The following is a 26,781-nucleotide window of genomic DNA, read 5'->3' as shown; positions in this document are numbered from 1 at the left end:
ATTTACCCATCAAATTTTTAACCTGTAATTAATAAAATAATTATGTGCCAAATATAATACTATTGCATAGTACACTTCTATTAATTTGCAAGATTTACCTAATGAACCCCCCCCAGGTAGTGTAGTGCAAAAACCAAGGCTGAAAAGTCATAAGGACTCAGTTTGGGTTCTGAATTTAAGTTTATCTGAAAATGAAAGGATTATTCCAGGTAACTGTTGGCCAAATCTCTGTTTCTTTAGTATTTGATGTGTAAAACTCCTAGTGTGATTCGGAGAGAAACAGATGAAATTGTAGTTGTTGTTTTTTTTTTTTGTCTTTTTTGTCTTTTGAGGGCTGCACCCACAGTATATGGAAGTTCCCAGGCTAGGGATTGAATCAGAGCTGCAGCCACCAGTCTATGCCATGGCCGTGGCAATTTGGGATCTGAGCCATGTCTGCAACCTACATCACAGCTCACGGCATCGCTGGATCCTCAACCTACTGAGTGAGGCCAGAGATCAAACCCCTGTCTTCACTGATACTAGTTGGGTTTGTAAACCTCCTGAGCCACAATGGGAATTCCGAATTGTAGTTTTTTACCACTTTGACCTTGAAAAGATAGTGCTTAAGACTTGAGACTATTATTACATTTGTATTATCAAGTAGATCTGCAAGGAACATTTCAGGAGAAATAAAAGCATGGGAATAGTAATAAATATGTGGGGTTATGCACAAGCCCTTTTGGATAGTTAGAGTAGCATGCACTGAGTACCTTTATGGCAGCCATACCTGAAGTAACACAAGTATAAAGTAATGGTGACCTGTTCTAAGGTGACAGAAGTGGAAAGAGATGAGATAGAGACAGCTGCTACAGAGTGGTACAGCACTGTGCTTGAAGTCCAAAGACACAGTAGCATCCTGGTTGTGTCACTTACTAGCTTTGGAATCTTGGAAAAACTTGTTTAACTTGTTTGAATATCAATGACCTCCTTCATAAAAATGGTACTGATTTACCTCTTCGGTAAGCGTAGCGAACAGATGTGGTAACAAATGTGAAAACACATTGTAAACTGTAAAAAGGGCAGTTTAGAAATGTAAGACAAAATGATTACAGTGGCACAGTTTCTGCTGTGGAAGAACGGGTTAAGGATTTACCGTTGCCTCTGTGGTGGCATGGGTTTGATCCCTGGCCCAGGAACTTCCATATGCCATGGGTGCTCCTGAAAAAGAAAGAAAAATGATCACAGTGTCAATTAGTGGCTTACTGAATGTTGAAGATATTTTTTTTGGGTTTTTTTTTTTTTTTTTTTTTGGCCCATGTCCAGCAGCCTGTTGAAGTTCCTGGGCCAGGGATCAAACCTGCTGCATAGCAGCAAACTGAGCTACCATATTAACAGTGCCGATCTTTAATCTGCTGTGCCACAGGGGAACTCTGAGGATATTTTTTTAAACCCTGAAGGATGATAAAATGATAGTGGTGTTAAGAATGGGAAAGTTAGCAGTTCTCATCATGGCTCAGCGGTAATGAACCCAACTAGAATTCATGATTTCTCAGGTTCGATCCCTGCCCTTGCTCAGTGGGTTAAGGAACCGGTGTTGCCAAGAGCTGTAGTATAGGTCACAGATGAGGCTCAGATCTGGCATTTCTGTGGCTGTTTCGTAGGCCGGCAGCTACAGCTCCAATTCAACCCCTAGCCTGGAAAGTTCCATATGCTGAGGGGGTGGCCCTAAAAAGATTAAAAAAAAAAAGAAAAAAAAAAAAGAAAAGAATGGGAAAGTTAGAACAGGCACGTGGTTTTCTAAGTTGGGGTAGATTCAGTTTCAGTAGACTATAAGATCTTAAAGCACAGAGATCTCCTAGTGCTTTGGTACTTGAGGCCCTCTCAAGATCTTAAATGTTTTGGAGTTCCCATTGTGGCTCAGTGGAAACGAATCTGATGAGCATCCATGAGGACACAGTTTTGGTCCCTGACCTTCCTCAGTGGATTAAGGATCTGGCATTGCTATGAGCTGTGGTGTAGGTCGCAAATGTGGCTCGGATCCCACATTGCTGTGGCTGTGGTGTAGGCCAGCAGCTACAGCTCTGATTTGACCCCTAGCCTGGGAACCTCCATATGTTGTGGGTGCAGCCCGAAGGAGACAATAATAACAATAATAATGATAATAATAATAATAAAATAAAGATCTTAAATGTTTTGACCTTAAATAAATTCCTGTTATTGAATACCAGCTGTGTGCCTGGCAGTTAGACACTTAATGTACCAGTTGAGGGGTTAGGCTATAAAACAAGTAACTAGGAATCCTTTATAAGTCACTGCTAAGTCCCTCACATAAAGCAAATGGAGAACATTAGGTTAGATGACATGGGGCAGTTTGGATGAGGATGGAAGTGAAGGTGGAATTGGGGTAGTTAGAAAAGGCCCGGGTGTGACAAGAGCTGCCAGGGGAAGGTTGGGAAGGAGCCAGTTGTGCAAAGGACTAGAGAAGGGACCTACTGGACAGAAAGAATGGTGTGTCACATCTGTTCATCATTTCGCTCTTGCATCTTGGAATGACCAGGAAATAGGAAGTGGATAACCTTCCTTATGATCATTTTCAACCTTCCTTTGGGGGCCCCTGCCAACACCCTGAGCCACAGGCCCAGGCCCAGGCCCAGGGCAAGTGCCAGGCAGGTGGGTGCGGTAGGCGGCGTTTTTAGGGCACTATAAGCATGGCCCCGGGCTGGTCCTTCTTTATGATCATTTTTATTAGTAGTATTTCATGTAGAAAAGAATATGTGCATAATAAGGGCCTGGCACTTTTGGATGGTTAATAAATAAATGTTCTTATCCCTCCTGTATTAAAGCTTACTGTATTTGTTTAAAGAATTACATAACTATGTTTAACTTTTCTTGGGAGTTCCTGTCGTGGTGTAGAGGAAACAAATCTGACTAGGAACCATGAGGTTGCAGGTTCGATCCCTGGCCTCGCTCAGTGGGTTAAGGATCCGTCATTGCCGTGAGCTGTGGTGTAGGTCGCAGATGAGTTTGGGATCTGGCGTTGCTGTGGCTCTGGCGCAGGCTGGCAACAATAGCTCTGATTAGACCCCTAGCCTGGGAACCTCCATGTGCCATGGGTGCGGTTCTGAAAAGACAAATAAATAAATAAATAAATTTGCTTGCTATTTATTTATTTATTTTATTATTCAATGAATTTTATTACACTTATAGTTGTATAGCAATCATCACAACCCAATTTTATAGCATTTCTATCCCAAACCCCCAGCGCATCCCTTCAACCCCAGCCCATCTCCTTTGGAAACCATAAGGTTTTCAAAGTCTGTGAGTCAGTATTTGTTCTGCAAAGAAGTTCATTCTGTCCTTTTTTTTTTAGATTCCACATGTAATTGAGCATATGATGTTGGTGTCTCACTGTCTGACTGACTTCACTTAGCGTGATGATTTCTAGGTCCATACATGTTGCTGTGAATGCTATTATTTCTTTCCTTTTAATGGCTGAGTACTATTCCATTGTGTATATGTACCATATCTTTTTTTTTTTTTTTTTGCTTTTTAGGACTGCACCTACAGCATATGGAAGTTCCCGGGCTAGGGGTCTAATCAGAGCTACAGCCGCTGGCCTACACCACAGCCACAGCTATGCGGGATCCGAGGCATGTCTGCGACCACACCTCATAGCAACACCAGATCCTAACCCACTGAGCAAGGCCAGGGATTGAACCCGCAACCTCATGGTTCCTAGTCAGATTTGTTTCCACTATGACACAACGAAACTCCTGTACCATATCTCCTTTATCCACTCCTCTGTTGATGGACATTTAGGTTGTTTCCATGTCTTGGCTATTGTATATAGTGCTGCAGTGAACACTGGAGTACATGTGTCTTTTCAAGTCACGGTTTTCTCTGGATAGATGCCCAGGAGTAGGATTGTTGAATCAAATGGTAATTCTATGTTTAGTTTTCTTTTTTTTTCCTTCTTGTCTTTCTGTCATTTTAGGTCCTCACCCGAGGCACATGGAAGTTCCAGGCTAGGGGTCCAATTGGAGCTGTAGCCATCAGCCTACTCCAGGGCTACAGCAACTCGAGTTCCGAGCTGGGTCTGTGACTTACATCACAGCTCTTGACAATGCCGGATCCTTAACCCATGAATGGGGCCAGGCATCGAATCTGTGTCCTCATGGATGCCAGTCAGGTTCGTTAACCTCTGAGCTTCGATGGGAACACCTATGTTTAGTTTTCTGAGGACTCTCCATAGTGTTTTCCACAGTGGTTGCACCAATTTACATACCCACCAACAGTGTAATGGGGTTCCCTTTTCTCCACACCCTCTCCAGCATTTATTTATGTATTTATTTTATTTTTTGTCTTTTTGCCTTTTCTAGGGCCGCTTCCCACGGCATATGGAGGTTCTCAGGCTAGGGGTCAAATTGGAGTTGTAGCCACCGGCCTACGCCAGAGCCACAGCAATGGGGGATATGAGCCTCGTCTGTGACCTACACCACAGCTCATGGCAACACCAGATCCTTAACCCACTGAGCAAGGTCAGGGATTGAACCCACAACCTCGTGGTTCCTAGTCAGATTCGTTAATCACTGCGCCACAATGGGAACTCCTCCCACATTTATTGTTTGTAGACTTTTTGATGATGGCCATTCTGACTGGTGTAAGATAGTACCTCGTAGAGGTTTTTTTTTGTGTTTTTTTGTTTGTTTGTTTTGCTTTTTAGGACTGTACCCACGGCATATTGGAGCTGTAGCCACTGGCCTATACCACAGCTCATGGCAATGCCAGATCACTGACCCACTGAACAAGGCCGGGAATTGAACCTGTGTCCTTGTGGATGCTAGTTAGATTTGTTTCTGCTGAGCCACATTGGGAATTCCCCCTCATAGTGGTTTTGACTTGCATTTTTCTAATAAGTAGTGATGTCGAATATCTTTTCATGTGTTTTTTGGCCATGTGTATGTGTTCTTTGGAGAAATGTCTGTTTAGATCTTCTGCCCATTTTTGGATGGGATTGTTTGTTTTTTTGGTATTGAGCTGCAGGAGGTGTTTATAAATTTTGGAGATGAATCCTTTGTCAGTCGCTTCATTTGCAGATATCTTCTCCCATTCTGTGGGGTGTCTTTTTGTTTTGTTTAGGGCTTCCTTTGCTGTGCAGAAACTTTTAAGTTTAATTAGGTCCCATTTGTTTATTTTTGTTTTTATTGTCATTACTCTAGGAGGTGGATCTGAGAAGATATTGCTGCGGTTTATGTTGGAGAGTGTTTGGCCTAGTTTTCCTCTAAGAGTTTTATAGTATCCGGTCTTTTTTTTTTTTTTTGGTCTTTTTGCCATTTCTTGGGCTGCTCCCTCGGCATATGGAGGTTCCCAGGCTAGGGGTCCAATTGGAGCTGTAGCCGCCAGCCTACGCCAGAGCCACAGCAACGTCGGGATCCGAGCCGCGTCTGCAACCTACACCACAGCTCACGGCAATGCCGGATCGTTAACCCACTGAGCAAGGGCTGGGATCGAACCCGCAACCCCATGGTTCTTAGTTGGATTCGTTAACCACTGCGCTACGACGGGAACTCCCTTTTTTTTTTTTTTTTTCTTCTCCCAACTATTTTCTTAAAAAGAGATTAGGAAATCTGTATGCAACTCATTATTAATATTAATTTTAACAGAGTATCTCTGAGAGTCTTCCACAGAAGTTCGTTGATCATTTTTCTGGGGCTGCGGGTCAAAGAGGAAAAAATCTATTAGATGGAGAAGTAGAAGGTAAGAACTGTATTTTATTAAAAAGTCATTTGACAGAATGATGTTTTAAACAGGAATTTTCATTTTTTTCAAACATTAGTCTTTGTGTTTTATGATTTCCTTTATTTATTTATTGGCTACACCTTGTGACATGTGGAAGTTCCCAAGCCAGGGATTGAACCTGAGCCACAGCAGTGACAATGCCCAGTCCTCAACCGCTAGGCCACCTGGGAACTCCCTGATATATTCTGATAGCCAAAGAAAAGAACCTGTTGAATGCAGAGAGAGGAAACAGACTAGAAGGGAAGGAGGTTGTGTGGCTTTTCAGGTGTCAGCAATGGTTATAATCAAGAGTCCTGTTTAAGGAGCTAAGTAATTAGTTCCCTTTCAGGATGGTCTACAACCTAAGGAAAGTCAGGAAATAGGGAAGAGGAACGAGGAATGAGAGAGGCTGCAGGGAGTAAATGAAGGAAAAAGAATAGGGGGCTGTGGTGGAAGGTGCAAAGTAAAATAGTTCTTTAGGAAAAGGAAGAGAAGAGTATTTGAAATGTGAGGTGAATATCCAGCACCAGAACTTGTCGGAGAAGTACAGCAAAATATTCCCACTCTTAGCGTTCTCCTCATTGTTAGGAAGGTATTCACGGTCAAGGTTCCTGGTCACGCAGAGCTGCGTGTTATCCTCCGTGGTTGGACCTGGGTGTGTGTGGTTAACTGTAAATGTGAATGCATAATGTTACAGGAAATATTGCTGATTTATGGGAAGGTGTCATATGGACCAAAAGAAGAGAACTGAAAGGAAGAAGAGCACAGAGTGCATTAGGGGAGATCAGAGAGCTGTAGCCCGACAGAGTCCATTAGAAGCTTTACAGCTTCTCATTCAATATCAGTTTTGGGGAAGTGTTACAGTGAGGACGTCAGGGCTAGATTTCAGAAGGATAAATTAAGTTGAAGTAATGCAGAAGCAGACTCAGTGTAGACCAGACTTTTTCAAAGTTTAATTAGGGACCCAGGAACCTTGTGAAAAGTGCAACTTCTGAGCAGCAGGTGTGGGTTTCTGCATTTCTAACAAGCTCTCAAGGGACACCCAGAGTAGCCACGGTGTAGACTTGCATTAGAGAAATCTTGGAGACAAGCCATTGGATAGTTCGAGACATAACAAGGATCCAGGAAAACCATTGTTTTGTTTTTTTTCCTGAGCATGTTTATAGCCAGAGGGAAGCAAAGAAGTAGAAATATAAATGTAAGATACTACTGTCAAGTAAGGAGGAAAAAAGAAAAGTGGCGTGGATGAAAAGAACATAAAAGGGGAAGAATTAAGACCGCAGATCCAATGATTACCTTGAAGAAGAAAGGACATAGTGAAAGGAAGGAAGGAGGGAAGAAAGGCATTAAGTAAATGATTTTGGAGTGGATGAGGAAATTTGAAAGAACTCCTTTTATAGATGACTTCAGTATATTTGTACTGAAACAAAATCAAGTCATTGCTGCTCCAGAGAATACTGGGAGCCAGAGGAGGTGCCAAAAGTAGCGTTAAATACAGCCGCTCTTCATAATTATCAGGCATCAAAGATTTATGTTGCATTGGTATTTGTTATTCACATGAGATTAACTTGAATATGGAAGCATTGGCTATTTTTTGTGTGTGTGTGTCTTTTTGTCATTTTAGGGCTGCACTCATGGCATATGGAGGTTCCCAGGCTAGGGGTCTAATTGGAGCTGTAGCTGCTGGTCTACACCACAGCCACAGCAATGCAAGATCCAAGTCACATCTGTGGTCTATACCACAGCTCATGGCAACGCCGGATCGTCAACCCACTGAGCAAGGGCAGGGATCGAACCCGCAGCCTCATGGTTCCTAGTCGGATTCGTTAACCACTGAGCCACAGACGGGAACTCCTGGCTTTTGTTTTTTTAAGATAGCTAATTTTGTTAAGATAGTTGTTTCACAAAAATCCTTTTAAACATTAGCGTGATACACCAAACCAAACTGATTTTGGAAAAAAAAGAAATTAGTAAGAATCTTTCCCTAAATGCTAAAACTGGAATTATCTATAAATACTGCACTGATTTTGAAATACAGATCTTTAATATCTAATCATGCTGTCTCAGTTGAATTTATTTTTCCCTTTTTGATAATCTTACTTCTATGTTGAAAACTTATTATACATTATTTCTTAGATGTGTTTTATATACCTTCTTGCATGAGTGGATCAAGAAACTTTAAGAGGGCTAAACTAGAGGATCCAAGAAATGGAGGCATACCAGTAGCCCACATGGGTATGGAAAAAAATGAATATTTTCATGAACTATTATTCTACAAGTGTATATCCAGGCTGATCAATTCACAACTCCTTCCCTGGTGAGAAATGAATTGTACATTCAAGGGAACTATCATCACAACTGGCCACTTCCTAAATTATAGGAAAATTGAAGGATATGATAAGTACTTGTAGTATAATAGTGTCAGTGATGCTGCAGTACTGCATTAAAGAGAAGCTGTTGCATTTTACCATCAGCTTTCACTTTATCCTCTCGGGGTCATGATTTATTCCTCTGATTAGAGATCACTTTTCTCCTCATCACTCAGCATGTTCCCGTTGGTATATGTGCACTTACCTATTGTTAAATCATTTGAAACATCATCTTCCTTTTGAAATCTTTACTGCATGTTTTGTTAAACCTGTAATCCCCTTTTTTCTTCAGTATCTGTGATGGATTCCTGTTTCTTTCTTGTTGCTGTCTTAACTGCCCCCCCGCCCCCATCCCCCACCCGCTGCGCACCTAAAAACAAAACACCAAAACCTAATGTGTTCATTGCCAAAGCCAAACATGAGGATTCCACTCGGTACTAACTCCGCATAAATGTATACTTGGCTTTCATATTTACATATAATTGATTATATGTCCCTTTTGCCTTTTAGATTCTCCTGAAGAATATCCTCACTTGAAGGTAAAGACCTTTATACTTTTATCTTTAATTATTAACTATAGATTGCATCAAATGTACATTAATTATTAATCAGCTCATTTCCAAACCCATTCAGCCTGCAGTTGGAGTGAAAGAGTCTGTTCCTAATAAAACACTAGGAATGAAGGATTTACAAAAATCCAGATCAGGTAAATTTTACAATAGAAATTTATCTCTGAAAAGAAAGATACTAAAATATTTGAAATGCTCACAGTCTTCTTACTGCTAATGCTTTTTTTTTTCAAATTTACTTGAAGGATTTGACATAAATAAGGCAGATGTTATTGTTGGTATCTATGCTTTGAAAGATATTTATAAGCATAAGCAAAAGGGCTTTTAAAAATGTAAGCTTTTAACTCAGATGTTTTATGTTTCTGCACCTTAAAGTCCTCAGTTTGGAATCCCTATGCTTCTTGGGATTCTCAGAGGTTAATTATTAGATTCTATTTTTCCAATATTTTAAAATGCTTACTTAAATTCTGACCTTTATCTTGAGTAAAGCTTCACTTGCTAACATGTCAAATTGTATTTCAACTTTATTTCATTTTAGTTTTATACCTGATGGTCTTAAGCCAACCAGATGTTTTGATTAGCTGTGTGTGTGTGTGTGTGTGTGTGTGTGGTGTCTGTGATTATTAAAAATGGGGAAGTCATTAGTCAGATCTTAATAAATATTTGGTAGACAAAATCTTTTAAAATAGTGGAAGCTTTTGGCTTTAGGTTCCTTTTATACTATTAAAAATTATTATTATTATTTTTGTCTCTTTAGGGCCACACCTGTGGCGTATGGAAGTCCCCAGGCTAGGGGTCCAATCGGAACTGGAATCAGAGCTGGAGCTGCTGGCCTACACCACTGCCACAGTGATCCGAGCTGCCTCTGTGACCTACACCACAGCTCACGGCAATGCTGGATTCTTAACCCACTGGGCAAGCCCAGGGACTACACCCACATCCTCATGGATGCTAGGTGGGTTCATTACTTTGGAGCCATAATGGGAACTCTGTATTAAAAATTATTAGAGTTTCGGAGTTCCCATGGTGGCGCAGTGGTTAACGAATCCGACTAGGAACCATGAGGTTGCGGGTTCGGTCCCTGCCCTTGCTCAGTGGGTTAAGGATCCGGCGTTGCCGTGAGCTGTGGTGTAGGTCGCAGATGCGGCTCGGATCCCACGTTGCTGTGGCTCTGGCGTAGGCTGGTGGCCACGGCTCCTATTAGACCCCTAGCCTGGGAACCTCCATATGCCGCGAGAGCGGCCCAAGAAATGGCAAAAAGACAAAAAAAAAAAATTATTAGAGTTTCATGTTCAGGAAGTTAATGGCTGAGTTAGAACTAAAACTGATCTTTCCTGACTTCCAGAGCAGTTATCTTTTATAATAAACTGCATGAGTATCATAATGATGGGGGAAAATGCAGATGTTTTCCATGTCCCATAGAGCCCTAAGTTGTGGGAAGGGAGAAGGTGATAGAGGGGTGACCTCTCCAGTACACACCTCCCAGTCCCACTACTCTGAAGACCATTCTGGATTTTTTTACCAAAGTTTTGAAAAGTAAGGTTCTCCTGCTACCAAGAAATTTAAATTAAAAAAATCACAAAAAGTTAGAGTATTCCAAAGAACTTATGTTTAAGTAGATTGTATCTATTGATGTTTACTACATTAGAAAATAAAACTGGAAAATGTAAAATACAAGCACACGCATTCATATGTTCCATCAGCCCTTAGAGCTATCATGGTATCACATACCACACCTGTGGAAAACGCCTCTGAGAGTGTGAAGTGTAAAGGTCTGTGAAAATAACATTTAGTATTATTGTGAAAGCAGTCTTGACCTCTTGGACCCCCTGAATGGGTGAATCTTGGGACCCCAGGGATTCTCAGAGGACACTCAAGAACCACCATGTTGAGCCATAGACAGGGTTCATGGATGTGAACCTAAAAAAAAAAATGAGTTCTGAAGATATTGGAACATCAAGAACGACCATCTCATTTTAATTAAAGTAGTACCATTTGTTAAAAGATTCTTCAAAACCCATGTCTCTAGGGTTTTTAAGACATGATACTGTCATGCATATTTAAATGTAAAATAAATGGTTACACACATATTTTATTAATAAAAAATTCATATGTTAAAGAATCATACTATTAATAAAGTTCTAATGGAATACAGAGTGTATAATAGAGATTAATGAATGAAACAAAGTAATACTAGAGAACTAAAAAGAAAAAATGAGAGATGATAGTTAAGGTATCTATATGAATGGCAATGAAGCATAAAACAAAAAAAAGGTGTTAAGGAATAGTGTGGGTTTTTTTTTTTTCCCCACTTTTTAGGACTGCACCCGTGGCACATGGAGGTTTCCAGGCTAGGGGTCTAATCAGAGCTGTAGCTGCTGGCCTTCGCCACAGCCACAGCCACAGCAACACAGGATCTAAGCTGCGTATTTGACCTACACCATAGCTCACGGCAACACCAGATCCTAACCCACTGAGAGGCCACAGGGATCGAACTTTTAACCTCATGGGTCCTAGTCGAATTCATTTCCCGCTGGCCACAATGGGAATTCCAAGGAGTAGTGTGTTTGATTGGGCTTCTCTGAAGAAGGAATTTGTACAAGTTAGTCACGTCTATCATTATTCACCTTGTAATAAATGGAAACTTTGCTTTCAGATTTTTCAGACTGGGATTCTACTAATTTGACCCTCAATAATGAGACTTGTCAGGGAGCGGCCACTTGAAAGTTGATAATAACTGTCCCTTTGTGTCACAATTGGTGACCAAAAATTTAGTCAACATCCACAGAATCTGGACAGATGACCTTAATAGATAAAGAAAAGATTAATATTGGAGCTGTGCTTCTAGGGAATTATACACTTCATGACCTGTGTGAATTATAGCTGCCAGAAAACTAAGAAAGGAAAGAAGGTAATAATATAAAGAAGCCTACAGAACTTAGCCTTGGGCCACCTCTGCATGGCTTCACTGTAATTCTGAATTTTCAAAACTCATTCTGTGGCAAAGTCTACTTTGTGTTTACTCCTTTTATACAACCTACAACCAAACAATACCTGTTCGTAAGACATTTGCAGTCTTCCTCTGAGCAAAGCAACATAGTAAATAACCCAGAAAATTAATTAAGAGAAAGAGGAAGTCCTTTTAAACTAGTATTTGGCATATCCCTGAGAGTGGTTAGCAGGATTAAAATGATACAGCACTCCTTAAAACCAGTATCCCTTGTGAACTTTTAATACACAAAAAATAACAAAATAGGAGTTCCCGTCGTGGTGCAATGGTTAATGAACCCAACTAGTATCCATGAGGATGCGGGTTCAGTCGCTGGCCTTGCTCAGTGGGTTAAGGATCTGGCCTTGCTGTGAGCTGTGGCGTAGGTCGCAGATGTGACTCAGATCCAGTGTTGCGGTGGCTGTGGTGTAGGCCAGTGGCTACAGCTCTGATTCATCCCCTAGCCTGGGAACCTCCGTGATCTGAGAGTTCGGCCCTAGAAAGAAAAAAAACCAAACAAATGAAAAAACAAAACGGAGTTCCCATCGTGGCTCAGTGGTTAATGAATGTGACTCATATCCATGAGGACTCGGTTCGATCCCTGGCCCTGCATAGTGGGTTAAGGATCTGGTGTGGCAGTGAACTGTGGTGTAGGTTGCAGATGTGGCTCAGATGCCGCATTGCTGTGGCTGTGGCATAGATGGAAAATCAATTCTAATTCTACTAGGATAGCCAGGCTGTTGATTAACCACATCTAATATGTGTTCTATTTAATGTACTGATTAAGGGCACTAAATTAATTGGTACATAAAATAGGGTTCGATCCCTGGCCTTGCTCATCTATAATATTAAATCATTCTCCCCCTCCTGTAGTTTTTTCTTCTTTTCTTCCTTTACTGGTAGAATTCACATTGTATTTACAAAAGAGTCTCAGTTATCTCCTAGAGTAGCGATCACAAAAACTCAAAGGTTTTTTGTTTTCTTTTTAAATCTGTGCAAGTGACTTGTTTGCTCTTATTTCTTTGTGAGCTTGGTAGATCCAAAAAGAGGGGCTTCAAACAAAATATCTACATTAGCTTCCTCAACGCAGGTAGATATGAAGCAGAAAAACTGCAAAAAAATAACAGAGAACTTCAAACAGTTCATGTAGATAATTTTTCTTCTCAGTTGATACCCTTTATAAAGTATTAAACAGGGAGTTCCTGTTGTGGCTCAGTGGTTAACGAGTCCAACTAGGAACCAAGAGGTTGCGGGTTCAGTCCCTGGCCTTGCTCAGTGGGTTAAGGATCCAGCATTGCCGTGAGCTGTGGTGTAGGTCGCAGACACGGCTGGGATCCTGCATTGCTGTGGCTGTGGTATAGGCTGGTGGCTACAGCTCTGATTAGACTACTAGCCTGGGAACCTCCATATGCCGCGGGAGCGGCCCTAGAAAAGGCAAAAAGGGAGTTCCCGTCGTGGCGCAGTGGTTAACGAATCCGACTAGGAACCATGAGGTTGCGGGTTCGGTCCCTGCCCTTGCTCAGTGGGTCGACGATCCGGCGTTGCCGTGAGCTGTGGTGTGGGTTGCGGGCACGTCTCGGATCCCGCGTTGCTGTGGCTCTGGCGTAGGCCAGTGGCTGCGGCTCCGATTGGACCCCTGGCCTGGGAATCTCCATATGCCGCGGGAGTGGCCCAAAGAAATAGCAAAAAGACAAAGACAAAAAAAAAAAGGCAAAAAGCCAAAAAAAAAAATATATGTATGTATGTATGTATGTATGTATGTATATATAGTATTAAGCAGAGTCTTGTTCTCCAGGGATCCAGGATTTGTGCATTTATTCAATGAATAAAGATTTATTCTATGCAGGCCCTGATCATTTTAGATCCTAAATATTTTTGGAAACATTCCCTCAGTTCAAGCCTGTACTATCTTTTTTGCATTAATGATGCCTTGAAATTCATCTCCCTCCATTTATTTGTATGCTCTTCAAGTTCATCCCTGCCATACTTAGGGCTGCTGATGCCCTCCTCACCTCTCCCTGTGTTTTAGATAGACATTCACCCTATTGTATGCTCCTCTCCCTGCCTTAGTCCAGCCTTGCGTGTGTGTTCTCTTTCCTTCCCTCTGTTCCTTTGAATCTAACTGACCTCACTGCTTAAGTCTCAGCTCAGGCATTATCTCTCGAAGAGCCTACTTGATGCTTTTTATCTACATTCTTTTTTTTTTTTTGGCTATGCCCATGGCATGCAGAAGTTCTGGGCCCAGAGGTGGAACCTGAGCTACAGCAGTGACAGTGCTGAGTCCTTAACCACTAGGCTACCAGGGAGCTCCTCTGCATTTTTCTTTAAACTCCAGTGCCTGGAGGTCCTGTCGTGGCGCAGTGGTTAACGAATCCGACTAGGAACCATGAGGTTGCGGGTTCGGTCCCTGCCCTTGCTCAGTGGGTTAACGATCCAGCGTTGCCGTGAGCTGTGGTGTAGGTTGCAGACTCGGCTCGGATCCCTCGTTGCTGTGGCTCTGGTGTAGGCCGGTGGCTACAGCTCCGATTCGACCCCTAGCCTGGGAACCTCCATATGCCGCGGGAGCGGCCCAAGAAATAGCAACAACAACAACAACAACAAAAAGACAAAAGACAAAAAAAATAAACTCCAGTGCCTAGTACTGAGCAGGAACTCAATAAATAATTATAGAGTAAAATAAATAAAGACTGTTTATGCAAAGATTTTTTTTTTCTTTTTAGGGACGCATGTGCAGCATATGGAAGTTCCCAGGCTAGGGTTGAATCAGAGTTGCAGCTGCTGGCCTACGCAGTGGCTGTTAATGGATAATTAACCCACTGAACGAGGCCAGGGATTGAACCCTCATCTTTGTGGATACTAGTCTGGTATATTACTGAGACACAGCAGGAACTCCCCAAATATGATTTTAAGAGCTCATCCTGGAGTTCCTGCTGTGGCACAGTGGGTTAACAATCCGACTGCTGTGGACCAGGTCTCTTCAGTGGTGCGGGTTCAATGCCCAGTACATCTGGCACAATGGGTTAAAGGATCCAGGGTCGCCACAGCTGTGGTGTAGGTTGCAGCTACAGCTTGCATTTGATTCCTGACCCAGACACTTCTGTATGCCACAGGTGCAGTCATTTAAAAAAAAAGAAAAAAAAAAAAAAGCTTGTTCTCTGTAGTCTAGAAGCAAAGACAATAGATATATAAAGAAATGGGGAGTTCCTGTTGTGGCACAGTGGAAATGAATCTGGCTGGTATTTATGAGGGTTTGGGTTTGATCCCCCTGACTCAGTGGGTCAGGGATCTGGCATTGCTATGAGCTAGGTGTAAGTCTCAGACGTGGCTTGAGTCCTGAGTTGTTGTGGCTGTGGCGTAGACCAGCAGCTGTAGCTCCAATTGGACCCCTAGCCTGGGAACTTCCATATGCTGTGGGTGTGGCCCTAAAAAGCAGGAAAAAAAAAAAAAAAAGAAATGATTTACAGTTTATATGATAAAGATTCACTAGAAAAATTGATAAAGTACTAAGGTTACTAAGTTACAGCAATTTTGGAAACCATGAATAATGTTGCAGTTAAAGTTTCATGTGTTGTTAAAAAGATACTATTAGGAGGTAGAGAATAGAGTATATTGTGACTTTATATGTTTGTCCTGTACTTTTACATTTTGTTTTGTTTCTGATTGTTTTGTTCATTGATGTTTGGTGGATGAATTTGTGAATGAATCTTTGAGCTGTGTGTATATCTTTAACTGGTGACATCTGGTGTTTCCCAAATGATTTGTTGAAGTTTTGTATAATTAGAAGGGTTTTTTTGTTTTGTTTTGTTTTGTTTTTTTTTAGGGCTGAATCTGTGGCATATGGAGGTTCCCAGGCTAGGGGTATAATTGGAGCTACAGCTGCCGGCCTGCACCACAGCCACAGCCACGCCAAATCTGAGCCATGTCTGCAATCTACATCACAGCTCATGGCAACGCCGGATCTTTAACCCACTGAGCAAGGCCAGGGATTGAACCAGCAGCCTCACGGTTCCTAGTTGGATTCATTTCCTCTGCACCATGATGGGAACTCCTAGAAGTATTTCTTAAAGAAGTAAATATTCAGCTAAAGATTAAGCTTAATTTAAACTGTTGGTTGATAAACTGTTGTTTTTAAATTATTTGTAAAGATTGTCTTTAATCTAACTATTCTTAGTAGTTAATTTTAACCGAACATTTAGATTTCTTAGCAGAACCAGACTTAGAAATGACATTAGAGGAAGAGCAAGAAAGGCTTGATGGAAATGAAAATAACCACTCACAGGTATGTAAGAATGTAAATTAATAATGTTTTCTATGCTTAAGTAGCATGACGTAGTTCAAGTGAAATTCCCTTTCAAGCTAGCCTTTCAGAGTCAATAGAAAATAATTTAATATTTAGTTTTTAAAGCATGTTATCTAGTCCTAAAACTTAAAATATTGTCAGAATGTAGAATAATTTGTAGTTAAACTCTATCCTTAGAATTGAGGCAAAAGCATTTGTTGGGTATTGTTTGCTTCTTCCATTTTTATAACCTTACATGGTAAAGAAGGTGATACCAAATATTGAATCATGTGATTAAACAGTTGAAATTATGAGCAATATAACAATGACAGCCACTGAATTAGAGTCATGTTAAGAAGTCATCATTTCCAGAGGTTCAGAATTTGCAGTTTTAATTGCAGGTCACCAGTCCCAAGATTAAAGATTTATTGTGTCTTGTGATCTCTGTGTAATTGAATTTAGAATCTACAATCAGGGAGAGAATGGGGTCTTAGAATCAACCCAGTTGTCTGTGAAGAGAATCAGACCTTCCAGATTTGGACTTTTGTTGTTAGGGTGCAAACAATAGGTTTTTAATTTAATTCATTTCAGGATAGGAAATCAGTAAGTATAAATAAAAATATTTTTATCCACTCAAGTTACTGAATATTAGAATATAATGTAACTGGTTGCAAGCAGATAACATATATTGATGTTTAATACTTGTAGTATATAATAGTAAAATTTAGGAATTTGTACCACTTTCTGATTGATGTTAATTGATTTTGGCTCCTGCTAATTTAAAGATTTCCTATTATCCATTATTAGTCCTTAAAAAAAAATCTTTACATGCGTTGTGGTTATGGTGAGGTGAAATTTTTTTTTCTTTTCAGGGATGTACCTGCGGCATGTGGAAGTTCCCAGGTGAGGGGTCAAATTGGAGCTATACCTGCCAGCTTACACCACAGCCACAGCAACACCACATCCAAGCCATGTCTGTGACCTACACTGCAGCTCATGATAATGCCAGATCCTTAACCCACTGAGCAGGGCCACGAATTGAACTCACGTCCTCATGGATACTAGTCTGGTTCTTAACCTGCTGAGCTACAATGGGAACTCCAGGTGAAATATTTTTAAATGAAGAGGCCTTTGTAACATTAAAAATCATCTCCTAATTCAGCTTTGGTAGATCTAACATATATGAATTGTTCAGTTCAAACAGTAACAAAATTAGGTTTGTGAGTTCATGCTTTTCTCCTTATTTCAGGCTAAGGCAAGTTATTTTTCAGTTCTTAGTAGTAACCCGGTGATTTCTGAGTAGCTAAACATAGATTAAGAAGTTTCACAGTTAAATTTTAATTCTTTCCTAATTTCTCTTTATCCGTACTTGATTACCTAAGGATAAAGTTATTATACAATCATGTACCCTGACAGAAAAGACAGCTGAAAGTCAAATCAAGCCAAATAAGCTTCTGCTTTTACATCTGCAAAAAATGCCTCAAGAACCAGAAACGAATAAGGAATGTGGTAGAGAGGACCTGTCTGTATATTCAGGACTTCCTTGTGTGGAAAAGTGTGAGGAAATGTGGAACAAGCAAGGCAAATTAGAGTGGAAAAATAACTTAAAACGCGTCACAGAGGAGTTAAAACAGAAGTTTGGTGCAATTTGTGAAAAATGCAAAATTCCTCTTGGTCCTGAGGAAGAGCCACCGCATGATAACTCCAGAAAAGGAGCAGACATACAGGAAACACTCTCTACTTTGACAAAAAATACACTGGATGGTGAGGAAAAAGATGCTGGAGTATCTATCTCTGTAGTATTCCAGGCATTTCCTCAACAGAAAGGGCCCAGTCTTGAAAATGTTTCTCCATCGTATTCACACTCTGGGTCCCCAGCATACGCTTGTCAGTCATCTTCAAAGCTTTATTTAAGTGAAAATAAATTAAACTATAAAAGTGATCAGCCAGACACTGAACACGTTTTTAACAGACACAAGGAGAGTTTTTATAATGGTACAGAAAATAAAAAAGGAAGGACCCCAGTAGTTATTTTTGAAGTGAAAGAAGACCAAGAGTTTGATATGCAAATGTTACAAAGCAGAACTCAATGTACCACTAATTGGAAATCAGACATTGGACACCTATCTCAGTCTGGTGATCCCAAAAGCCCTTTTGATTTGTGGCTTGCCCGCTCCAGTGAAATGAAACACATGATTCACATAAAAAGTGACGGTATTTCTGCTGTTACAAATACTTCTAAGAAAACCAAACCAGTACAAGACTGGTTCCAGAGGTCCTTGCATACAGATAATTGCAGTGCTAATAACTATAAAAGCATGGAACCCGAATTAGGAAATGGGAGTTCTCCATCGAATAGTAACAGAACATCCAAAGTATATCTAAGCGAAGAATTACAGCAAGATATGCAAAGGTTTAAGAATGAGATAGGCATGTTACAAGTAGAGTTCCTGGCTTTGGAACAAGAGAAAATTCAACTTCAGAAAGAGGTAGAGGTTCATTTGCTGCAGCTTTGTTTTTGTCTCTTTGTCAGTTATCTGATCCATTCTGATTTTTCCACTTACGAACATAGCTTATGTATAAAATGGGGTTATCTATACATGTAATTGCATAGAAAGAGGTTATTTGTGCCACCTAAATAAGAGAAGTTCAGGAAAATATTTTCATGGGTTTTGTTCCTTAATCAACCTAAGTCTCTCTCTGTCATTCTTTCCTGTTGACTGGGAAACTAATTTAGCACTATGTGACTTCTGAGCCAGAATAAGCACAAAGGAAATTGCTTAAGAAATATATTAAGCTAGAGTTTTGGGGTCTCCCCCTTTAAAACCTATTGGCTTAAATTTAAATTGCATTTTCATAGAATGAGAAGGAAGCGGTGAATGAGAGAAGGGACATAAACACATATTTCCACTAAAATAATCTATTCACTGTGCTGTAATGTGTGCAATCTTACCTGCTTTTCTCAGTCCCTTGGGACTTAGAATTCCAACATGTCCACTTCAAGATATTTTTAATAACAAACGCATGTATTCTTACATATTCTTTATTCACCATTCTAAGCTGTTTCTATTGAGTCAGACCTGTATATTTTGTTGTTATTTTATAAAATGTAGTAAGGTTTGACATGTATAATTTTATCGGGTAGGTGGTATAAACCCTCAGCAAAAAAAAAAAAAAAGAAAAGAAAAGAAAAAGAAAAAAAAAATCTGTATTTATCTCCAAAGGAGAAAACTGAGTTTTGAGGTGCATTGAGTTTTTTTTTTTCCTGCCAGTAATAGATTTTTTTGTTTGTTTACTCTTTTGTATAAGAGATGCATTGAGTTTTAAAAACAGACAAAAATCTGGAGGAATTCCCCTTTAAAAGAAAAAGGAAACAGGAGATGAACCTACCCTGAATTAAGGCATTGAATTACTTTGCCAAAGTCACACTCTTATCTGATGAAATTGATGAATTTATTTGGCAATTTATCAGATTCAGCGTTATAGGTTTGTATCACTCTTTTGGCGCCATAAAAAGTTCTAGGGAATGCTACATGACGGGCTTTGGGCAAATCTTTTATCTTCCTTAGTTGTATTCCTGTTATCAGTAAATAATGGGGCTAGTGTAAATAATTACTTCTGTACCCTCGAGCTCTAAGATTTTATGGTTATTGAATATGAAATTGGGAAGCATTATTCATTTTCCCAGAATTTGGCTGACTAGCAGTTCATCAGTTTCACTCTGCTCCTTGTGCTTTGGTAAACGTTGGTGCCTATATTTTAGTGAACATCATCACCTTTTTGAGATCCCCAGGGTCCAAATGAATAAAGAATTATAAAGTGCAGTGGAGAAGAATAGCTTTAGTGTGGAAAGAAGGTCGTTTCCTTTTTGTTACCAAGGTGTCACATCCTCTAAATCTGGTTTTTAATGCAAAATCTGGGTGTTAAAGACAGAAGAGGACAAATTCTATGTCCTGGCCTTTTTATTTCTCTATTTTTGCTGGACAGAAGGGGAAGACTGGGTGTGACTAAGCACAACATTAAGAAAGCTCTTTTTGAAATTTCAGAAATTCTGTTTCTTTTCCTCAAACAGAAAGAAGCAGAATTTACAAAAATTTCAGTGATTGGGAGTTCCCATCATGGCTCAGTGGTTAACGAATCCTACTGGGAACCATGAAGTTGCGGGTTTGATCCCTGACCTTGCTCAGTGGGTTAAGGATCTGGCGTTGCCGTGAGCTGTGGTGTAGGTTGCAGACTTGGCTTGGATCCTTCGTTGCTGTGGTTGTGGTGTAGGCCACCAGCTACAGCTCTGATTTGACCCCTAGCCTGGGAACCTCCATATGCCACGGGAGTGGCCCAAGAAATGGCAAAAAGACAAAAAAAAAAAAAAATTTCAGTGACTGAAATGGTAAAGTAAGCACAAAAAATTTTTTTATTTGATTATATTTTTCAATTTTTTATTATAATGTTTTTATTTTTCTGTTATAGCTGGTTTACAATGTTCTGTCCACAAAAATTTTTTGAGCAATTAAAATTGGAGCAAAATCTGGCTTAAATGACACAATTAATGAAAACGAAAAGTCTTAATAATGAATAAAGTATTAACAGTTATCCTCAGTGTCAAACTTTCACAAAAGGTTGAGGAAGAAAAGAAGAAGCACAGAAACAGTGTAATGGAAGTATCAGAAAACAGACGTGATGCTGCTGAGAGTGGATTAATTCAAAAGAGAGAGAGCGGAAAAACTAATAACCAGCAGTTTCCCACTATGGAGAATGACGTTTTTGATAGGTAACCCATATCAATATTTTAAAATTGTTTATTATTTTTCTATAAAACCAATTCTAATTTGAGCTAATGTTCATGATGAACAAATTTTATATTTTACTAGGGATATAATTACTTTGAATACTCTTGTCCTTTATTCTAAATACTAGAGTTGATTGGCTAACACACCACCTTATTAGAGTATTTTGGATTTGGCTGTATTCTGACTTTTATCAGTGTGTTGTATACTTAAATATGTTTTATATTACTAATTAGCATCCTTTCATTACAGCTTGAAGATTCCTTTCAGCATTTCTTGTGAGGCAGGTCTAATGGTGATGAACTCCCTCAGCTTTGGTTTATCTGGGAAAGTCAGTCTTTCCTTTATTTTTGAAAGACAACTTTTCTGAATAGAGTATTTTTGGTTGGCAGTTTCTTTCTTTTAGCGCTTTGAATTTGTGATCCTACTCTCTCTCTCTCTCTCTTTTTTTTTTTTTTTGTCTTTTGTCTTTTCTAGGGCTGCACATGTGACATATGGAGGTTCCTATTCTAGGGATCTAATTGGAGCTGTGGCCACCAGCCTATCTATGCCAGAGCCACAGCAATGCGGGATCCGAGCTGTGTCTGTGACCTACACCATAGCCCACAGCAACACCAGATCCTTAACCCACTGAGCGAGGCCAGGGATTGAACCCGCAACCCCATGGTTCTTAGATTTGTTAACCACTGAGCCATGATGGAAACTCCTATCCTACTCTCTTAAAATCCATTGAGAAACTTATGAGGCTTCCCTTATAATTTACAAGCCCCTTGTCTCTTGCTGCGTTTGAGATTCTTCATCTTTGACTTTTGACAGTTTTATTATAATGTCTTGTGGTGGGAATTACTTTAAATTGGGTTGTTGGTGATCTGTGAGCTTTAGGAACTTGTCTACCCAAATCTCTCCCCAGGTTTAGGAAGTTCTCAGCCATTTTTTTCTTTAGATAAGCTTTCTGCCTCCTGCTCCCTATCTTTTCATCTCCCTCTCTTCACCTTTATCCCTGTCTTATCTGCAGAAATGAAATGTTTCTTTTGATGGTACCTGGTAATTCTTGTCTGCTTTCTTGACACTTTTTCATTCCTTTTTTTCTTTGTTCTCCTCTGATTGGATAATTTCAAAGTTCCTATCTCTTAACTCACAGGTTCTTTCCTCTGTTGATCCTTTCTGCTGTCATTGCTCTTTGTTGTATTTTTTCCTTTCATTCATTGTATTCTTTAGCTCCAGTATTTTCATTTGGTCGCTTTTTAAAAAAATTATAATTATTTATATCACTTGTTAAACTCCTCAGTTTTTGTGTATATTATTTTCCTGATTTTACTAGGTTGTCTTTCTGTGTTCTCTTGTAGCTTACCGAGTTTCCTTAAATACTGCTATTTTGAATTCTTTAATTAGGTAATTTGCAGATCCTCATGTCTTGGGGATTGTTACTGGAAGATTATTGTGATCCTTTGGTGGTGTCTTCTTGATTTTTCATGTTCCTTGAAGTTTTGCGTTGCTGTCTTTGGCTTTGAAGGAACAGTCACCTCTTCTAGTCTTTATATAACTGCTCTCTCCAGTGTGTCCAAACTTGTATTTTTTTGCTCCAGTGGTGTGCTGGAACTTCTCTGCTGGAAACCCAGATTTCCACAAAAGCTTTCTCATCTGTGGGTGATTATCTAAGACAGTGTTTTCCAGAGGTTGTATGGATGTGGCTAAGAGTAGCTGGAGCCACTTCATGGGGCATGCAGGGTCCATACCTGGGAGGTGGTCTGTATGCCTGTTACTATCCACACAGGTGGGCAGGGCCCTTTCCAGGCCCCTTTGTGTGTGGTGCTGGATCCCACAACTCCCACAAAGCCACTTTTATTCTTGGATGAATTTCAAATGGGTGGTTGTTGGGGGTGGAGCTCAAAACTGCTGGGGCCATGAAACTGCTGTCACTCCAACATGTAAATTTGAAATTCTAAAATTTCAAAGTAAATTTTGGGGGATTCCTGCTGTGGCACAGTGGGTTAGGAATCTGACTGCAGCAGAGCCTCCTCACCTGCCCTCTTGCATCTCTCACAAGCGTCCTATCTTAATAAGTCTTATTTCTTGCCTATAAAAAAAAAAAAAAAAACTCGACTGCTGCAGCTCAGGTCACTGCAGAGGCTCAGGTTCAATTCCTGGCCTGGCATAGTGGGTTAAAGGATCAGTTGTAGCTCAGAATGAGTCCCTGGCCTTTTTTCCCCTCAAGATATTTCCTTGAGGAGTTCCCGTTGTGGCTTAGTGGAAACAAATCTGACTAGCATCCATGAGGACGCAGGTTCGATCTCTGGCCTTGCTCAGTGGGTTAAGGATCTAGTGTTGCCGTAAACTGTGGTATAGGTCACAGATGCGGCTTGGATCTGGCATTGCTGGGGCTGTGGTGTAGGCCAGTAGCTACAGCTCTGATTAGACTCCTAGCCTGGGAACCTCCATATGCCATGGGTGTGGCCCTAAAAAGACACACACAAAAAAGATACTTCCTTGACTTCTTCTTTCATATTATGTGTGCCCCATGTTATTTTAATCATTTAAGTGAAGCATATTACATGTAAAAGCAAAAGAAATTATGGCACAAATCTAAATATTGCTCCCAGGTCTAGGAGTCATTGCTTTTAGGCATTGACCTCCACCTTTTTATTTTTTTATTATTTATTTATTTTTTAGAGCCTCACCCTTGGCATGTGGAGGTTCCCAGGCTAGGGGTCCAATCAGAGCTGTAGCTGCTGGCCTAAACCAGAGCTGTAGTAATGCAGGATTGGAGCTGTGTCTGTGATTTACACCACAGCTCACTGCAATGCCAGATCCTAAACCCACTGAGCAAGGTCAGGGATTGAACCCTCATCCTCATGGATACTAGTTGGGTTTGTTAACCACAGAGCCATGACAGGAACTCTGAACTCCAGCTTTTTAGTGTAACATTTGAGGTTCTTCAGAATTTCTTTCCAGACTCATCTCTCTACTTACTTCCATGCTTTTTTTTTTTTTTTGTCTTTTTGCCATTTCTTGGGCCGCTCCTGCGGCATATGGAGGTTCCTAGGCTAGGGGTCCAATCGGAGCTGTAGTGACTGGCCTACACCAGAGCCACAGCAACGAGGGATCCGAGCTGCGTCTGCAACCTACACCACAGCTCACGGCAACGCCAGATCCTTAACCCACTGAGCAAGGGCAGGGACCGAACCCGCCACCTCATGGTTCCTAGTCGGATTCGTTAACCACTGCACCACGACGGGAACTCCCCCTTTTTTTTTTCTTTAAAAAGGTATCTCCAATTTATTTAAAAAATTTTTACTATAGTTGATTTATAGTGTTCTTCAATTTCTGCTATACAGCAACATGACCCAGTTATACATTTATATACATTCTTTTTTTTCGCATTATCCTCCATCATCACAAGTGATTAGATGTAGTTCCTTGTGCTGTACAGCAGGATCTCATTGCTCATCCACTCCAAATGCACCTGTTAACCCTAAACTCCGGGGCCCTCCCTTTCCCTCCCCCTTCCATGTATTTTGTGCTTTTCTTTCAAGTTCCTAGAAAAAGTCTAGATGTCATGTGCCTAATCTTTGTGCTCACATTCTGATCTCTAAGTAGAATGACCTTCTCCCATTTTTTTTCCTCATGACTTCCTCTGTTTATTTCACTTCTCGTGTTAAGCCTTCCTTACATTCACTTCCAACTTTCATATGTCAGCTCTTCCATATTACTTTGTGTCATAATTGTCTGTCTTTGAAACAAGAAGTTGTATTTCCTTGCATATGGTGGGTAATTCATAACTGTTTTATGAATTAATAAATGACTGGAGATGGGTAAGAACTGGAATTTTACAAAAATCATTCTTATTCTTTATCAGTAGAATTATTAGACAACATTGGCTTTTTAATGGATTTTTTTTTTAATGTAGCAGTCCTGGCATATACCTGAAGGACGTAAAGAAAAATGAAAATGAAAAATGGACATCAGAAAAACTTGAGATTACACCAGTATTTGAGAAGGCTGATTCACCGACTGGTGGTTTACTACACATGAATGATGATAGCAGCTTAAGTGAAATAGATCAGGATGATGGCAGGTAAGTTCTACAAATTCTTTATTTCTAGGTGAAAAAATATTAGCAGTGAATACTTGTCCCGGAAATAAAATAGCATGCCATAGTATACAGGCCAAGGCAAGAGAATGCTCAACTATATCAGGTGAACACTGCTGGACGTCTAAGATAAGGACGAGTGCCTTTGACTGAAAGTAATTTTAATAAATAGGCCCCATGGATGCTACAATGGAGTGAATAAGCATGAACAGCCCCTTGGAGAGTATTTATTAGGAAAGGCAATAGAAAACTGGGTGGTGACTGAAGAGGAATGTGGAAGTTGAGGAAGTTTTCTTTCTTTTTCTATTAAGATGGGAGTTTTTAGGAGTTCCCGTCGGGGCTTAGTGGTAACGAATCCGACTAGGAACCATGAGGTTTCAGGTTCAATCCCTGGCCCTGCTCAATGGATTAATGATCTGGCGTTGCCATGAGCTGTGGTGTAGGTCACAGATGTGGCTCGGATCTGGCATTGTTGTGACTGTGGTGTAGGCAGGCAGCTGCAACTCCAATTTGACCCCTAGCCTGAGAACTATATGCCGCAGGTGCAGCCCTAAAAAGCAAAAAAGACAAACAACAGAAAAAGATGGGAGTTTTTAGGGTATTTTTGTTGGAAATGATCCGGTAGAGAACATGCTTATTTAGTTTAGTCTTGTTTGCATTTCCAACATTAGAAAGCTTGCTGATTGTATTACATTGTGTTTAAAATAGTATATTAGACTAATTGTACATAATAACTTGTATTCATGCATAGTTTTATGGTGAGGGCCTTGTTCATTGGCTCTCAAGTGTAGTTTTTTTTTTTTTTTTTTTTGCTTTTTATGGCCGCACTCAAGGCATATGAAGGTTCCCAGGCTAGGGGTCGAATTGGAGCTACAGCTGCCGGCCTGCGCCATAGGCGTCCACAGCAACACCAGATCTGAGCCACGCCTGCGACTACCTCACATTCATGACAACGCCGGATCCTTAACCCACTGAGCAAGGCCAGGGATTGAACCCGAAACCTCATGGTTCTCGACCACATTTGTTTCTGATGTACCACGACGGGAACTCCAGAAGTGTAATATTCTTAAATAATTGAATATTCAGATGATTACTTAAAAGTTATGTTATCATACAAAGATATTAAAAATTATTTAATCAGGGAGTTCCCATCATGGCTCCATGGTGAAGAACCTGACTAGTATCAATGAAGATGTGAGTTTGATCCCTGACCTTGCTCAGTGGTTAAGGATCCGGCATTGCCATGAGCTGTGGTGTAGGTCACACACACGGCTCGGATCTGGTGATGCTGTGGCTGTGGCATAGGCCAGCAGCTCTGATTCAGCCCCTAACCTGGGAACTTCCATATGCTCTGGGTGTGGCCCTAAAAAGCAAAAAGTAAAATAAATGAATAAATAAACAAAGTCATAAATATACAAACACATAGACCATACTGAATAGGATTTAATCATTTCTTGATGATTCTAGTTATTACACAATCTTTGATAATTTCATCATGAGTAGCTATAATTTTGTGAGGTTCTCTAAAACATCAGACTATACTAACTTCATAGTTGAGTAGATTCTAGGGAAAAGGGGAGGATTTTGTTTATATAAATAGAAAAACAGACTCTTAACAGTCTATCACAGTCTATTAATAGTATTACTTTTGGGTTATAAAGTTCTAAATGACAAAGGCCATGCCTCCTGTGCCCAAACTGTCATTAACACACATTGTGTGCTCAATAAATATGTAGTAAATGCATAAATAAACATCTGAGTAGGTGAATGAATGCCTGTTGATGAATTTCTTTAGAAAACACAAATCTATTGAAATTAGATTTCTAGTATTGCCTAGGTCTAAAGTCTTTTTATTTTTAAAAACACTTGCAAGGTCAGAAATTATTTGTAATTATAACTAGACATGAAATAATAATATAGATTCATTTGCTATCATATTAT

The 26,781-nt window shown here is 40.2% G+C and overlaps 2 protein-coding genes across 5 annotated transcripts in view; both read left to right on the top strand.

Moving 5' to 3' along the window:
• The window catches only part of LOC125112613 (ankyrin repeat domain-containing protein 26-like), a 96,256-nt gene that overhangs the window by 29,721 nt on the left and 39,754 nt on the right, over positions 1-26,781 (top strand). For 3 of the 4 annotated variants that reach the window (XM_047754929.1, XM_047754927.1, XM_047754930.1), the window contains exons 12-18: positions 5,646-5,739; positions 7,897-7,995; positions 8,640-8,668; positions 8,763-8,835; positions 15,884-15,966; positions 20,583-20,734; positions 24,658-24,825. In XM_047754929.1, the coding sequence (XP_047610885.1) occupies positions 5,646-5,739; positions 7,897-7,995; positions 8,640-8,668; positions 8,763-8,835; positions 15,884-15,966; positions 20,583-20,734; positions 24,658-24,825 (698 nt within the window). The remainder of the gene's footprint in view (positions 1-5,645; positions 5,740-7,896; positions 7,996-8,639; positions 8,669-8,762; positions 8,836-15,883; positions 15,967-20,582; positions 20,735-24,657; positions 24,826-26,781) is intronic. The other variant, XM_047754928.1, reaches the window with a different exon arrangement.
• LOC125112615 (coiled-coil domain-containing protein 144B-like) lies at positions 17,137-19,138 on the top strand. Its single transcript, XM_047754931.1, has one exon. The coding sequence runs from the start codon at positions 17,442-17,444 to the stop codon at positions 18,570-18,572; it is 1,131 nt and encodes a 376-aa protein (XP_047610887.1). The 5' UTR covers positions 17,137-17,441; the 3' UTR covers positions 18,573-19,138.

The sequence above is a fragment of the Phacochoerus africanus genome, chromosome 12 (genome assembly GCF_016906955.1).
Source record: "Phacochoerus africanus isolate WHEZ1 chromosome 12, ROS_Pafr_v1, whole genome shotgun sequence".
In the NCBI taxonomy this organism is placed as follows: domain Eukaryota; kingdom Metazoa; phylum Chordata; class Mammalia; order Artiodactyla; family Suidae; genus Phacochoerus; species Phacochoerus africanus.
This window is presented reverse-complemented; position numbering and strand designations above follow the sequence as displayed.